This window comes from Anopheles gambiae, chromosome X (genome assembly GCF_943734735.2).
Source record: "Anopheles gambiae chromosome X, idAnoGambNW_F1_1, whole genome shotgun sequence".
Classification (NCBI taxonomy): domain Eukaryota; kingdom Metazoa; phylum Arthropoda; class Insecta; order Diptera; family Culicidae; genus Anopheles; species Anopheles gambiae.
The window spans coordinates 5,946,758-5,961,978 of NC_064600.1; the positions used below are offsets into that span (position 1 = coordinate 5,946,758).

Here is a 15,221-nt window from a genome sequence, read left to right on the forward strand (position 1 = left end):
ATAAAATAAAAAAAATTCCAAACCCTTATCAGGGATTGGCGATAAATTATATCATTTGTGGCATTATTCGCTTAACCGGGCGTGATCAAGTCCCAAGAAGCCCGAATAAACGGCGCTCCACCTTACAGTAGAACGTCGATTATCCGGGGGCGGATTAACCGGCGGGCGGCTTAACCGTGCTTATTAATGTGACAGCTGTTCAAACGTACGGCGAACATTTGCAGCGATAGTCAAGTGGAAACCCAGTTTTTTATGCATCTCTGTAATGTCTAGTGGTATTTTCGAAATTCATTTTTGTTCATGAATAGCTGTTAATCCTATAGTTATTAATTAAAATAATATTCTACTAACGATTAATCCATTGATTCAAGGTGAATTTATCATAAAACTAGAGAATCTTATAAATTTTATATGGATTGGACGATTATCCGTGAAAATCGATTAACCGGCAACAATCCAGTCCCGAGCTGCCCGGATAATTGACGTTTTACTATATTTCGAAAAATCCGTTATCAAAGCACATTGTCATAGCAAAAAAATTGCTAAAATTCATGGCAAATTTCAAATATTCTTATTGAAAAAAAAACGAACTAAATAAACCTGGCTAGCTTTAACCAAAACATAATTTAAATTTAAAAAACTTCAAGCATTTTTGATAAAATATTAATTCTGACCCATTATCCGTATTATTCGACTATCCGGGCGATGTCCAGTCCCGATGAGCCCGGATAAACAACGTTCCATTGTTTATTTAATTCCTTCAACTTTAAAAAGTTAAAACATAAACATGCTTTTAACGTTGATTTAATTTTCATCAGAACATTGCTTCGGTGTTGGAAAATGCACTCAAAAGTTACAAGCCTCCAAAATCGCTGGCTTTGATGGTTTTTCGCTTGCCAGTGGCAGGGTTAATACGGGTCCGTGACCCACCATCACTGACCTTACCTGGCACTTTTGACGGTGCGAAGCAGTGTAAACAGCTTTGACAGCTCGTTGCGGCTGTCAGTGCGAAAGCGATTTGCCCGCTGTTTACATTTCGGTGCATTGGTGGTTTTGTTTACAACGCGGTGGCTTTGTTGTACAACATTTTTTCACATTTTTATTTTAAATTAGACGTTAAAATTGTAAATGAAAATTGGACAATGAAAAAAGTAATGCAAAAAGGTTACATTAAGAAAAACTATCCTAAAAGTGCAAATGATTCGAATGCCTGGCTCGAGACGCTGGCAGCTTAACTTATAGGTTATGTCGGCAGCAGTGAAGTGTTGGGGCGATCAGCTGGCGAAGGGGGGTTTCCACCGTCCGGCACATCCTGTCGCTGTTTCTGGTCCACTTCAGCGCGAGGTAATTGCCCTAACCACTGACCTTACGGCAGTGTGTCGAGAAAATGTCTGCCCCAGTTTCCAAACAACTTCACTACCATTGCCCTACGATGCGATATGCACTATTTACTAAAACGACACTACGCACTAAACTTGCTTAAATGTGGAATTTTGATGTTCAACCGCGGTTTACTCTACCAGCCCTAGTGTAAGGAACGTTTTGCAGTCTCTCCCTTTTTCCCGCCGACTCACAGTCCACAAGCCACCACGCTCTACGGCTGAAAAACGGTGGACGTGGTGCTTTCGCGCACCGAGGTGTAGCGGACCGGCGCGGAGGTAAAGCCGAGCCCCTGGGCCGCCAGCCGGCGCTTGAGACACACGATCACCAGCCCGATGATGATGCCGAGCCCGACGACGATGCCGACCGACAGCAGGGAGAGAAAGATGGCGCCCGGGCGCAGGAAGGCCGGCTTTTCGTACGTCGGTCCAGCCGGGCCCTCCTCCGGCTGGTCGCACACGTCGATGTAGTACAGCTCGACCAGGTGCATCGCGGCCAGCCCGTGGGGCGTTTCGCAGCGCGTATCGTCCTCCTCCTCGTAGTCCGAGTGGGAGAAGAAGTGGATGTAGCGGAGCACCTTCTGCAGCGCACAGTCGCAGTGCCACGGGTTCTCGTGCAGCAGCAGTATCTCGAGCACGTTCAGGTAGGCGGCGGGCGGCAGGGCCACACTGCCGGTCGGTGGGTGCAGATGCTTCAGCTTCGACTGCGACAGGTCGAGCTGCGAAAGAGAGGGGGGAGTTTAGAGCGGTTGTTGCGGTTACGTTGCAGGAGCAAGCCTCGCCTACCTCACGCAGATCGGTCAGATGGTGCAGTATGGTCATGTCGAACACCTCCAGCGGCGTGTTGTTGCGCGCGAGCAGCGTGCGCAGCATGCGCACGTGAGCAAACGAGTCCACCTCGACGGTGTGCAGCACCGGCATGCTGCTCACGTTCAGCTCAAACAGATAGTCGAGTGCTGCCACACAGAGAAGAAGAAGAAGAAGAAGAGAACACCCTCAAATTAGTCCACTGTAAACAGTGCCAACACCAGGTTGCTACTCACGCTGGGCGAAGCTCAGCACCTCGATCGGGTTTTCCGCCAGGTTGAGCGTGTGCAGCGCGGCGAGCGGATAGAGCGCCTCCGGTACCGCGCCGAGCCGGTTGCCCCGCAGGTTGAGCTCGTGGAGCGACCGCATCCCGCCGAACACGCTCTCGTCCAGCTCGGTCAGCTCGGCGTACGACAGGTCGAGATGCTCCAGGTTGACGAGCTGGGCGAGGGCGCGCGCCGTACCGCCCGCCAGCCGGCCGAGCGGGTTGCGGGCAAGGGACAGCTCCCGCAGGCTCACGATGTGCTCGAACGCGTCCTCCTGCAGGTGGGCGATCGCGTTCGCGCCCAGATCGAGCTCGTCCAGCTGCAGCAGCAGCGGGCTGTCCTCGCCGACGTACTGGCCGCGGAACACGGCCGCCGTCAGCGCATCGCCCGTCAGCCGGTTGTGGCTGAGGTCGACCCGCAGCACGTTGGCGGTGTCGAGGAACAGCCCGCCCGCCACGCTGCCCAGGTTGCAGTGGCGGCAGCTGAACACCAGCGTCGTGTTGGTCGCGGGCAGCTGCTCCAGCCGGGTCAGGTTGTTCCCGGACAGCGACAGGACGATCTCGCGCTCCGGCTCGACAGTGTCGAACCGGGCCGGCCAGCCCCCGATCATGTGCGTCAGCCCCTTGCGCGAACAGTCCAGCAGATCGTACGCGTGCACCGCGCTGGTCCGGTTCGCGATCACGCACGCGCACCTGTCGCAGAGCGTCGCCGCGTCCTCGTACAGTTCCGGCGCGACCGCACCGAAGCTCGCCAGCAATATTATTATCTGGAGGAGGAGTGATAGAAAAAGATACAAGGATTAACTACACACACACACACGTGCGGGGTGGTGACTTACGATTCTTGATGCTCTCATCGTATGTGCTCCCTCGGGCGCGATGCAAACCAATACTACTGCCGTGGTTGCCGCTGGCAGTGCTATTTAAACGCGGAGCACATAAACCCTTCGCATCCCTCATGGTTTGCAGCACCTGTGTCCCCCCTATTGCTCCCCCCCCCCCCGCTCCTACTCCAAACAGTTCCGCTGGTATCAGATGCATGAGCTGGCCTCCGGGAATGCTCTTATCGCACAGCCGACGCTGCATTTATCTTATCGCGCTCGCGCTCGCCCATGCTCGGCCGTTTCGGCCATCGATTGCCAGGGGGAGAAGTGTGCGTTTCGTCTTTTGCGCCGGAACAAATCGGGCAACATGCTATTTTGCGCACAACAACCGTATGCGTCGTTCGTACGCGATCCACATATGCATAGTTGCTAGTTCGTCTGGCGCTGCTCTACTGTTTTGGGGGCTGTTGTGCGTTGCGTGCCTGTGTAAGAACAAATTGGACCGCAGGCTCTGGGAGCGTGAGAATGTTTTCCAGGCGACAAGTGCGATACAGTGCTCGGCTCCCAGTGGCACCGTAATTAGTTCAGGGTTTGGGTGTTTGTTCTATGCAACGGCTGGAACGAATCTGCTACACGACATGTTTGGCTGAGCCAGCTATTCGACCGAGGCATGCATCAGCATGCTTGTGGCATAATGTTGCCCTGCTGGGTACGATACTACTGGGCACTGGGTTCTGGTGCTGCTGGTACTTTCGTTCTGGTTCAAAGGCAGTCTCGGAACCAATTGGCTACATGACTTTTGCTACCAACCAACTTCATTGCACATGCTAGCATAGAAGTTTTACGCGCTCCCAGGGCGATAAAAACCTGGGCGACAATTATTTGTTTTGGAGGGGGGGGGGGGGGGGGTTCGTTTGATGTAATGTCTAGAACAACGTGCTTGCAGCATTCAGCATATTCCATGTTCGATAACACGTTCTGTCGGTGCTTGCCAGCCCCCGTTGGCCGTGCGTAAGGGACGGTTTTTGTGTATGGTTTTATTTTTTTGGAACTAATTGTTACATGCTATTTGCACAGCAATATGCTACCGTACGATCCACATACATACGTATGTTTGGTATTGTGCAGAGTGCGCTCTGAACGGTTCGGAAAATTGCACTTATTGTGGAGCTAGTTGCAGTTAGAGCGCGGCGCACATGCTGCCTGATGCTGGCCTTGCTAAGCGATGGTGCGTGTGTGTGTGTAAGTTTTTATTAGAAAAAGTGTGGAACATATCTGCTACATGACTTTTCAGGCTTTGTTTTTGTTGTTGTTGAGCCCTATCATAGTTTACTTTTAAGCAGCATGGCTCGCACGAGTTGTGTGTTGTATGTGTCGTCTAGAACCGATATTGCGACACGGTTTTTGTAAAAGAATGAGAACTTATTAAGAGCATGGACCGTCTAAGGTGCCAACAGAAGCAGTGTGAATGTTTTGTCTTACTAAATTATTACCGCTCTTGGAACAGCGCTCGAACCGATACAGATGCTTGAATCTATTCCGGTCCTGGAACTCTGATACTGAATCCATACTGCTACTGAAAGTGGTCTCAAACCCATGCAGGTGTTGGAATTGTTTCAAAAGATTCATTTTTTTTGTTCAACAGTCAACAATCTGTTTCTACAACTATTTTTATTGTGTTTTCATCACTTTCTCGCATAATCCTGCACCAGGAAAAAAGAAAATGTGAAAGCTGTTTGTGTGCTCACAAGGATGGACTGTGTGCTATTGGATAAAACTGTAGGCACGCACCGTTCGTTCTTATAAGAAACCATATGCTATAATGGATTTTGTTTGTAACTACCGCAACGCAAAACCATGTGCGACGAATGGATTTACATCGTTCGTCATAACGTGCCTGTATCCATACAGCTCCTGGAACTGATAGTAAGCCCATAACGGTCCTGGAACCGAACCTGAACTCGTACTGGGGCAGCATCTGATCTCGAACTTATACAGATGCTGGAACCGATGTTGGCCCATAAACTGATACTGAAGAAATACCGGACCTGGTATTGAACCCATATCGGTCCTAGAATTTATACTGTATGCATACCGGTTCAGGCACTGGTAGTGAACCTATTTCGATTTTGAGGGCTGATATTGAACTCGTGTCTGTCCTGGAACGGTCCAGTAACTGATCCTGTACTCGTACCGGTGCTGGATCAAATATATATATTCTATACCGGTTGTGGAATTGATATTGGTGCTGGACCAGTTCCAGTGTTGGATGTTATACCGAACTTATAGTGGATCTGATTCTGAACTCAGAAAGGTGCGGGAATTCATCTCGAATCTATACAGGTGCTGGAACTGATGCTGAGTCCATACCGGTCCTGGAACTGATATTGAACTCATAAGGGATCTGGAACTGATATTGAACCTATATATGTTCTGGAACTGTTACTGAACCTAAACCGGTCCTAGAACTAATGTTGAACTCATACCGACACTGTAACTGATTCTGAACCCATATCGCTCCTGGAACTGATCCTGTACTCGTACCGGTGATGGATCAAATATAGATCCCATACCGGTTGAGGAACTGATATAAGTTCAGGATCAGTTCCAGTCCTGGATCAGATCCCGAGGTTATAGTGGAACTGATTCTGAATTCATAAAGGTGCAGGAATTGATCTCGAACCTATACAAGTGCTGAAACTGATGATGAGTCCATACCGATCCTGGAACTGATCCTTGAACTCATAATAGATCTGGAACTGATATTGAACCCATATCTGTCCTGGAACTGTTACTGAACCTAAACCGGTCCTGAAACTCATACCGGCACTATAACTCATCCCGAACTTATAACGGTCCAGGAACTGATCCTCTATTCGTATTGGTGCTAGAACTAATATAGATCCCATACCGGTCCTAGAACAGATCCTGAACCTATACCAGTCCTGGAACTGATCCTGAACTCATAACGATGCGGGAACTGATCCTGACCTCATAAAGATGCGAGAATTGATCTCGAACCTATACAGGTGATGTAACTAATAGTGAATCCATACCGGTCCTGGAAATGATACCGAACTCATAACGGTCTGGTTTAATTAGTGATGGGTAAAGCAAAATGCCAATATCTGGAGTCGACTCCGATCCGACTCCGATAAATTCGGAACCGAGTCCGGAACCCAAGCGAGTCAACACGCTCGATAGTAGCAAGGAAAGTAGAAATGAAGTAGCCTTCTACTTCCCTTCTACTTTTGTTGCTTAAAATCAGAAGAATGTAGAAAACATGTGGGTTCCAGGAAAGAGCAAAAAATGAGCTCTTGAGTGTACACACACGCGACGACTCACGCTTACGTTCTTGTTCTACGCCCCTCCCCCTTCTCACTCGCCCCACAGATCTATTTTTAGATCATCACACTTCCATCGACGGCGGTCGATGTGACGATGTGTGTCGTCGCGTGTGTGTTGTCGATTTGGTCAGAAAAACTTTTTCTTCACACCAAATCTCTGACATGGAGCGTCGGCGTACCGATTGAACCATCGCGACTTTGATCAGTGCGCGCGGTTAAAACGACCTTTTGTATTGTGTTGTACGTAGCGTGCGCGCCAAAATTTTAAGAGTGCGCGGAGAGTGAATGTGGTTTTTGGGGGTGGGGGAATGAGATACAGAGACAAATTTCGCTGCACATTAACACATACATTCTCACTGCACGGGTTGAACTGCGAATGCTCAGTTCTGAGAGAATATACTCGAGCGCTCGCGCATGAGTGCAAGCAAGCGCGGTATATAGGATAGAGGGAGACAAACGATTATTTTGCTCCAAGCTTTCTACTTTTGTCCCGTTGGGAAGGTAGGTCCGCCCTGTATTATCCGGAGTCGTTCGGAATCGTCCGGAATCGCCAGGAATCGTGCGTATTTGTCCGGAGTCGTTCTAAGTCGTCCGGAGTCGTCCGGAGTCGTTCGGAGTTGTTTGGAGTTGTACGGAGTCGTCCGAGGTAGCCCTTCGAAACCAGACCTATATATGAAGTGCCTCCAAACGGCTCCAAACGACTCTGAACGACTCTGAACGGCTCTGGACGACTTTGGGTGACTCCGGCCGACTCTGGGCGGCTCCAACTCCGGGAGGATCTAGTGGTTCCATTTTGCTGGAGTTGGAATCTGACTACCCAAGCGCCACAGATTAAGCTTAAACAACTGGAAAATTGAATATCCATAGAAAAAAATGAAAGCTCCACAGCTTCATTGGTTTGATCAATAGATGGCGTATTAAAACTAATCATTATATTGCTATCCTTTTCTTGCAATGTGTTTCGACAAGTTTCATCTTATCATGACCTATATAGCCTTCTAACTTTCCTAGCAAAAATCTACATGAATGGTCGTGTGGTCAGTTACGTGGGTATCAACACCAACGACCATTACTCAAATCTCACTGGCTTTCAGTGCTGGTGGTTTCCGTTGGAGTTTAGTATTTAAACAATCGTATCGCCGTTCTGGTTCTAGCGATGCATAACTTCAATGCGAAACCATACAACAGTACAGAGGAAATGAGAAAGCTCTCCTCCAAGCGATGAAGCTCCACTGGTTGGGGTATCCCACCAACAGAGAGAGAGCGCCACCAGCTTTTTTGCTATTTTTAGAATGCATGAGTCGTTTGCCGTCTGCCGTTTAGGTAGAGTACTAGAGTGGGTTAGAAGCCGTTTAGTGGTCGTTTAGTGGATTTGTGGCACTTGGGTAATAGTAGGATTCGAATCGGAGTCGTGGGTGCGCTCCGGAGAGCACATCACTAGATCTAATATTGATCTGGTTCCGAACTCATAACGGACCTAGAACTGATATTGAACCTGGAAATGTTACTAAACCCATACCGGTCTTGGAACTGATATTGCATTCATACCAGCACTGTAACTGATATTGCAAGCGGAAGAGGTATTGTTCCTGAACCTATACGAGTCCCGGGTCGGATCCCGAACTTATAGTGGTCCTGGAACAGATCCTGAACTCATACAGTCGTGGGAATTGATATTGAATCCATACCGGTCCTGGAAATGATACCGTACCCATAACGGTCTGATCTGATATAAATCTGATTCTGAACGCATACCGGCGATGTAACTGACGTAGATTCCATACCTCATCCAGAATTGCTCCTTAACCTATAGCAGTTCAGTATCTGATACTGTATCCTTACTGGTGCTGGAATTGACATAGAACCCAAATCGAACGTGGAACTAATATAAACCCAAAACCGACCCCGTAACTGTTACATGGCGCTTACTGAACCTGTCACTGCTCGCCATTGTATTCCGATCCGGGAACTATACCTGCACCTGTCCCGGTAACGGACACACATCTCGAACCGGTTCCGGAACCTGTAAAACGCAATCTTCTCTGCTCAGGAAAACAATGTTACCGCATATATCCGATGAAACAATAACAAAATTCACTTTTACCCGCAAACATGCCCATGCTTTATTGTTCAGCTGGAATATCGCTCTGGGGATACAATTTCGCTTTTATCTTGCGGAGCACAAGCTCACCTACCTAGCGCTAGAAGTAAGATAACGAACTTGTTTGTCGGATATGCTGCTCTAGATTTTCAATCAATTTGCCCTTCTTTATGTGCAGCTGGTGCATGACGTACGCGCACACAGTCCTGTCCACGAGGCGCTGGGACGATGTGGAGCGCATGCTTAGAGAAGTGTGTGTATGTGTGTGTGTGTGTGTCTGGATGTGTAACAAAAAAGAAGAAAAAAAAATGCAGTCTGACAGTCAGTTACTTTTCAGGCCCATCGACAGCCACGACTTGGCCGGAAGCGTTCACTCCCTGCTAAACAAAAAAAAGGATCGCTCCCCCCCCCCCCCCCCCACCCCCCTACCGCACTACATGATGTCGACGTCCGGGTCGGAGTACTCCTCGAAGCCGGCACAGCTCGGGACGCCCGAGTAGTAATGGTCGACGGCGGTCACCTCCAGCTGCAGCCCGCCGGTACACTCGATGCGGAAGCCGTTCAGCACGTCCAGCTGGCGGGGCGCCCTGTACGCGTACGTCTCGAACCTGCTCCCGTTGACGGCGAACTTGAACTCCTGCTCCGCCAGCCCGATCGCCAGCTTGAACTGCTGGTCGATGATGAAGGGGAAGCCGCCGGACCGTTCCTCCTGCCGGAAGCTGTGGAAGAGACAACAGAAAATCACCGAATTGTTCTTCCCCCAGTGGGGCCGATGCGGGGCGACTCACTCGAGCGCGTCGGACGCGTGCGAATTCCGCACGACCACGTAGTGCGGATCGAAGCGGGGATTGAAGTGCAGTGCCTGCCGCTTGCTGCCATTCTCGTTGAACTTCAGGATGAAGCCGCCGCGCGGATTGCCGTACGGGATGGCGGTCAGGATGATGATGTGGCCTGTTCGTTGGTGTTGTTTTTAGAAACGTCTTTTATTTTTTTTTTTTGCAGGTGCCACGCAGGTGCTCAAATAGGAGCCGGAGATAACCTACCTGGCAGGAACGGTTTCGGGACGTCGTTGGAGAAGTAGTAGGCGGTACCGTCGTCGCCCTGCAGCGCCGGATACGGCACCGGGAACGACTGCCGATGGTCGACGGACAGCACCTGGTGCACGTCGCGCGTGATCGTGATCGCCTTGATGTCGGCGAGCGGGCCCCGGATCGGGTACGTCCCGACCGGGGTGCCGCCGAGCGCCACATGGAACTGCTGGTCGCCCACGAGCACGTACAGCGTGAACACCTTGCCGGGCACGAGCCGCTGCAGCACCCTGGCGGTGGCGCCCGCCTCATCCGGCACGTCGTCGGCCGCCGGCTGCCACTGGCCGCCGAGCCGGGCCGTGCGCACAACCCGCTGGCCCTCGTACCGCACCGACAGGTGCAGCAGTGCGTCCGCGTCGGCCGTTTTGTCCGTCTGAAAGCCTACCTCGACTCTGTCAGGTGTGTTTGAACGTGGTGTTAGTGGGACGCCGTTTAGTGTTTGCGCGGTGCTGAGGGCTTTCAACCTTTACCTTTCCGCGTCGTCCATGGATTTGGCCCGCACGTGAAAGATGTGGCCGGTGGCGACCGGGCAGCTCAGCGTACCGGCGAACGTCGTCAGCATGGTCGTGGCGTGTCTGGTCGTCGGGCTCGGCTCGACGGATGGTGAGTAACTGACGAGACAGAAGTTTGCAGTCGGTGCGCTGCGCAAAGGGAGACACACTTCTTATCGCCAACAGTCGATAGTTATCTCCGTGCGCTTGATGGATGACGTACACCACCGGAGCGTAGATGGTATTTGCGGTTGTACACATACACCCATTGGTTTACCCACTACCACACCCAGCAGTGCGCTGAGGATTTACCTTTTGCAAAACATATGCTTTGAGCCTTTCAGCCTTTTGATAAGCAGACGCGGAACGCCGACCTGGAATATACACCTGGACTCTGGACCCCGGGGGGAGGGGAAGGGGAGGTAATTGTGGGTTTTGGGGGTTTGCATTGGGGAGGGGGAGGGAAACAGTGCACACGATATTCCAAACTTTCCGAGCAAGCCCTGCGTATGTAAATGGCATTCGTTTTCCATGCGAGTGATATGTCTGATGAGGCCTGGAGGCGGGCTCTTCCGCTGCACAATTTTGAACCCACGTTTAGAAGATAAGCTAACCCACCGACCCCGCACAGCCTAACTGAACCATTTACTCTCCAAAGGCGAAACCATTCCCGGCCATCAGTTCTTTACCTTTCCCTCGCTCAACTCGATACCGTCCTCGATGGATGGTACGATGCGGGTGTACAATGCGACCCTCTGGATCCGGCTGGAGCTGAAGCTGAAGCCGAAGAGCAAGGCGAACAAGGGGACTGGCAGTATGGCCGGCACGGACAGCCACTGGAACATCCACGGCGGTAACAAGGTGCTCGTGCTGTGGGTGTTTCGCATCATCAACGGATCCAAGCCGGCGGAAACGATGAGCAAGGAGGAGGTGGGTAACGATGGTGGTTCGTAGTGGTACTAGAAATCAAATTCTAGATCTAGCTTATATAGATATAGGACATACTATAATTAAGATTTTTGGGCGGGAATGGAAAGGGAGGTAAACATCACATAAGGAAGGACGTCTCAGTTTAATGCCGAGCAAAAAAAAAAAAGGGTGAAGTATTTAAGGCGCCCTGGATAAACAAATGACAATCCTGTTTACTGCCGACTTGCAAAGACGACATTTTTAGCTGAAAAAACAAGCACTAAGAAGGTTATGCAACTTACAACCAAAGGAGAGTACATCTAATGGGAAGAATGCATCCAGATAAGTTGGGAATGAGCGATAATCCGTCCAAGAAGATGCTGGGATGTATAGTTTAATGTCGTCTGTATACAGGGTTTTTTTTCTGGTGTGGTGGGACACTTCCTAGATTCTTTCTTAAGGAATGTAAACTGTTGGGAATTTGAATCTACAGGATGCCGTACGCTGCTCAGGGTCACTGCAAATTCCTACTGGAATTGTGCAAAAAGCATGCTGTAGACGCTAATTTCCGTCTCGTAAATTTTCTCGTTTATTTCCCGGAATAAAGTGTCCCAAAACTATGAGAGCCAGGACATATCGGCAAGAATGTTGATACAATCCTTTTTGAGTATAATGAGCAGTGCAGGACATAGTGGTCTTCTCTGGGGCACACCTGACAGGTAAAAAAAGGTCTTACACAATCACCAAAATTCTTGATTATGACTATGGATATAGACCGATGTAGGAAGAAATAGGAATGCAGGATCGGATAAATGATAATACGTAACACGCATACAACATAGAGATTGCTACGCTGCTCCAAAATAAGATCTTACGAAGTAAATAATATTTCCCCTATCTCTCCCCCCCCGTTTTCCTTCAGGAGTTCTCGAAGCACACGGAAATGATAGCGAAGCACACGATCCCGCTCGAAACCGGGCTCGGCTGGCAGCAGATCGATCTGACCAACGCAGTCCGCCAGTGGCACGGCGAGAAGCGCAACGACAGCCTAAAGCTGTTCGTCGACTGTTCCGGCTGCGGCAACAAGATCCGAGTGCACATCTTCGAGCACGCGGCCAACCACCACCATCTGGCGCACCTCGCCCGGGTCGGGCTGTACGGCAGCAGCCGGAAGCAGAAGCCGGTGCTGATGATGGACGGTGCGCCCCGGTCGGTGGTGAAGGCGAAGCACCCGAAGAGCCAGGAGCGCAAGGTCGCCTACGGCGAGGGCACGGACGACGACTACAACCGGCCGCACCTGTTCGTCAGCCTGGCGACGACGCAGGTCCGCCGGTTGCGGCGCCGCGCCCTCGACTGTACCGGGGCGCCGAACGAGCAGTGCTGCAAGCAGAAGTTCTACGTCGACTTTAAGGCACTCAAGTGGGACGACTGGATTATAAGACCGCACGGGTACTACGCGAACTACTGCAAGGGCAGCTGCCATCTGGCGGACCGGTTCAGCTCCGAGTACCATTACGTGATCGACCAGTACCGGCGGCAGGGCGGCGCCGGGAACCGGGGGCTCGGCAAGATGCATCACAAGGCGGGCGGCGGGGGTGGTGGAGGAGCGGGCGGGGGCGCTGGATTGGCCGGGATTCATCAGTGCTGTGCGCCGGTCAAGTACTCGCCCATGTCGCTGATCTTTTACGGGCCGGACGGGCGCATCATCAAGCAGGATCTGGCGAAGATGATCGTGGAGGAGTGCGGCTGCCCGTGAAGTGGGCGTGGGAGGCGTATCTCGCTAGAGATTAGCAGCGGCAGTTTTTTTTCTTTTTTTTTTAATGAGAGCTTACGATAAAGCAATACACAATAAACGTATGGATAAAGCCACGCGTCGGCCGGCAAAGTAAGGATTCAAGCTGGAAGTTTTTCTTTCTCAGGGACTTGCTGGGATGACGGAGTCTGTCGGTATTCGAGATGAGAAATTCAGATTCAGTTCATTAAATCTCTGGAAATCCATCTCTAAAATCTCTCGAAATTTTCCTTCATCGCGGTCGCAGACTGCAGCTCCCGCATGGCCAGGCTACAATTCCTTCGCCGCTGCCATTTCTTCCATTCAGGCAGGATCCGCCATTGCTGAAGCTCCCATCTGGCGAGGCACACTCCGATATTATTATATCCGATATTAGGGTTTCTCAGAATGAGTGTGATCTAATTTCTTTTGTTCAAAATTGGCTAGGCAGTAGGGCCGAGTGTTGGATTGAATTTATTTCAATGCGAAAAGGAACATTGGTATTCTCAGTGTTTCGCTTTGTTTGGTTTCTCAATGCTTTTTACATCCCTCTACTCAAACTCTTTCCCCCTTTAGGACTTTAGGAGACTTCTCTCACTTATCACTTCTCTAGCAGACTAAATTATTAAGGGGAGAACGAATTTAGTCTGCTAGAGAAGTGATAAGTGAGAGAAGAAGACAATTTGAGGTCCTAGGTGCATGGCTCGAGGCAGGTAAAAAGTTATTAGTTGAATTGCGGCAAATGTTCCGAATTCCTGCCTAAACGCTCCAGCGCCTCCTACTATGATATTTCTGTCTCGGGCTGGTCGAGAACGGAAATGAAACCGTGTTCTTTCCCATATTTCACCACCTCTTTGACAAGCGATAACATGCGCGGAAGAATCAACGTACCATCCTCAATGCGTTTCAGACACTCAGCCATCTTACGACCTAGCTTGGCAAACCTTTCGCTGAGCTTCTTGTATCGCTGAAACTGTTCTTGGTCAAGCTCCGCACTCCGATTCCAATGTCTTTCATCTCTTGTATTGTGCGTTGACGTGCTTCCCGTAAACGTTTCGCTTCGGCGTGGTCCTTTATGAGTTCTTTAAAAGATTCGATTACCTCATGGATGGACTCCTCTGACATGGATCCCAAGTGCCACATATCCACTGAACGACCACTAAACGGGTTCTAAACGACACAAGCTCTCAACCTAAATGAATATATATAAAGACGGAATATATAAAGACTTTGTTTAGCAGGCGATAAACGACTCATGTATTCTAAAAATAGCAAAAAGCTGGTGGCGCCATCTGTTTGTGGGATACCATACCCAACCAGTAGAGCGCTTCCGCTTGGAGGAGAGCTTTCTCATTTCCTCTGTACTGTTGTGTGGTTTCGCATTGAAGTTATGCATCGCTAGAATTAGAACGGCGATATGATTGTTTAAATACTAAATTCCAATGTTAGAACCAACTCACCAGGCACTGAAGCAAGTGAGATTTGAGTAATTGTCGTTGGTGTTGGTGATATACCCACGTATCTTGACCACACGACCCGACCATTCATATAGAAATTCGCTCGGAAAGTTAGAAGGCTATATAACTGTATAGAGCCGTCTAACTTTCCGAGCAAAATACTACAACCACAATTACTCAAATCTCACTTACTTCAGGGCCTGATGATTTTCATTGGAATTTAGTATTTAAACAATCATATCGCCGTTCTAGTTCTAGCGATGCATAACTTCAATGCGAAACCAGACACACTCTGTACTGTTGTGTGGTTTCGCATTGAAGTTATGCATCGCTAGAACTAGAACGGCGATATGATTGTTTAAATACTAAATTCCAATGTAAACTCATCAGGCGCTAAAGTAAGTGAAATTTGAGTAATTGTGGTTGTAGTATTTTGCTCGGAAAGTTAGACGGCTCTATACAGTTAATATAGCCTTCTAACTTTCCGAGCGAAATTCTATGAATGGCCGGGTCGTGTTGGTCAAGATACGTGGGTATATCACCAACACCAACGACAATTACTCAAATCTCACTTGCTTCAGTGCCTGGTGAGTTGGTTCTAACATTGGAATTTAGTATTTAAACAATCATATCGCCGTTCTAATTCTAGCGATGCATAACTTCAATGCGAAACCACACAACAGTACAGAGGAAATGAGAAAGCTCTCCTCCAAGCGGAAGCGCTCCACTGGTTGGGTATGGTATCCCACAAACAGATGGCGCCACCAGCTTTTTGCTATTTT

The 15,221-nt window shown here is 49.7% G+C and overlaps 3 protein-coding genes across 3 annotated transcripts; 1 reads left to right on the forward strand and 2 right to left on the reverse strand.

The window, feature by feature from the left end:
- Nucleotides 1–1,072: 1,072 nt before the first annotated feature.
- Nucleotides 1,073–4,167, reverse strand: LOC1271920 (leucine-rich repeat and transmembrane domain-containing protein 2). The gene is made up of 4 exons (XM_061651533.1): nucleotides 3,291–4,167; nucleotides 2,423–3,218; nucleotides 2,166–2,335; nucleotides 1,073–2,098 (listed from the first exon to the last, which is right to left on the reverse strand). The coding sequence occupies exons 1-4, from the start codon at nucleotides 3,306–3,308 to the stop codon at nucleotides 1,595–1,597; spliced, it is 1,488 nt and encodes a 495-aa protein (XP_061507517.1). The 5' UTR covers nucleotides 3,309–4,167; the 3' UTR covers nucleotides 1,073–1,594.
- Nucleotides 4,168–8,715: 4,548 nt separating this feature from the next.
- On the reverse strand, nucleotides 8,716–10,418 carry LOC1271919 (32 kDa beta-galactoside-binding lectin lec-3). Its single transcript, XM_310776.2, has 4 exons — nucleotides 10,282–10,418; nucleotides 9,767–10,203; nucleotides 9,512–9,674; nucleotides 8,716–9,442 (listed from the first exon to the last, which is right to left on the reverse strand). Exons 1-4 carry the CDS (start codon nucleotides 10,371–10,373, stop codon nucleotides 9,157–9,159), a joined length of 978 nt encoding a protein of 325 aa, XP_310776.4. The 5' UTR covers nucleotides 10,374–10,418; the 3' UTR covers nucleotides 8,716–9,156.
- A 2-nt stretch (nucleotides 10,419–10,420) lies between these two features.
- LOC3289663 (inhibin beta chain) lies at nucleotides 10,421–13,103 on the forward strand. Its single transcript, XM_061646984.1, has 3 exons — nucleotides 10,421–10,724; nucleotides 10,961–11,232; nucleotides 12,134–13,103. The coding sequence occupies exons 2-3, from the start codon at nucleotides 11,023–11,025 to the stop codon at nucleotides 12,965–12,967; spliced, it is 1,044 nt and encodes a 347-aa protein (XP_061502968.1). The 5' UTR covers nucleotides 10,421–10,724; nucleotides 10,961–11,022; the 3' UTR covers nucleotides 12,968–13,103.
- Nucleotides 13,104–15,221: the final 2,118 nt, after the last annotated feature.

What these genes read in the sequence shown, in the direction of transcription:
- LOC1271920 (XM_061651533.1), bottom strand. An exon ending in GGTGCTGAGCTTCGCCCAGC is followed by an intron (nt 2,336 to 2,422) that starts GTGAGTAGCAAC and finishes TCTGTGTGGCAG; the next exon opens with CACTCGACTATCTGTTTGAG. An exon ending in ATCTGACCGATCTGCGTGAG is followed by an intron (nt 2,099 to 2,165) that starts GTAGGCGAGGCT and finishes TCTCTTTCGCAG; the next exon opens with CTCGACCTGTCGCAGTCGAA.
- LOC1271919 (XM_310776.2), bottom strand. Translation starts at nt 10,373, where the DNA reads ATGCTGACGACGTTCGCCGGTACGCTGAGCTGCCCGGTCGCCACCGGC. An exon ending in TCCATGGACGACGCGGAAAG is followed by an intron (nt 10,204 to 10,281) that starts GTAAAGGTTGAA and finishes CACACCTGACAG; the next exon opens with AGTCGAGGTAGGCTTTCAGA. An exon ending in CACGCGTCCGACGCGCTCGA is followed by an intron (nt 9,443 to 9,511) that starts GTGAGTCGCCCC and finishes TCTCTTCCACAG; the next exon opens with CTTCCGGCAGGAGGAACGGT.
- LOC3289663 (XM_061646984.1), top strand. Translation starts at nt 11,023, where the DNA reads ATGGATGGTACGATGCGGGTGTACAATGCGACCCTCTGGATCCGGCTG. An exon ending in AAACGATGAGCAAGGAGGAG is followed by an intron (nt 11,233 to 12,133) that starts GTGGGTAACGAT and finishes GTTTTCCTTCAG; the next exon opens with GAGTTCTCGAAGCACACGGA.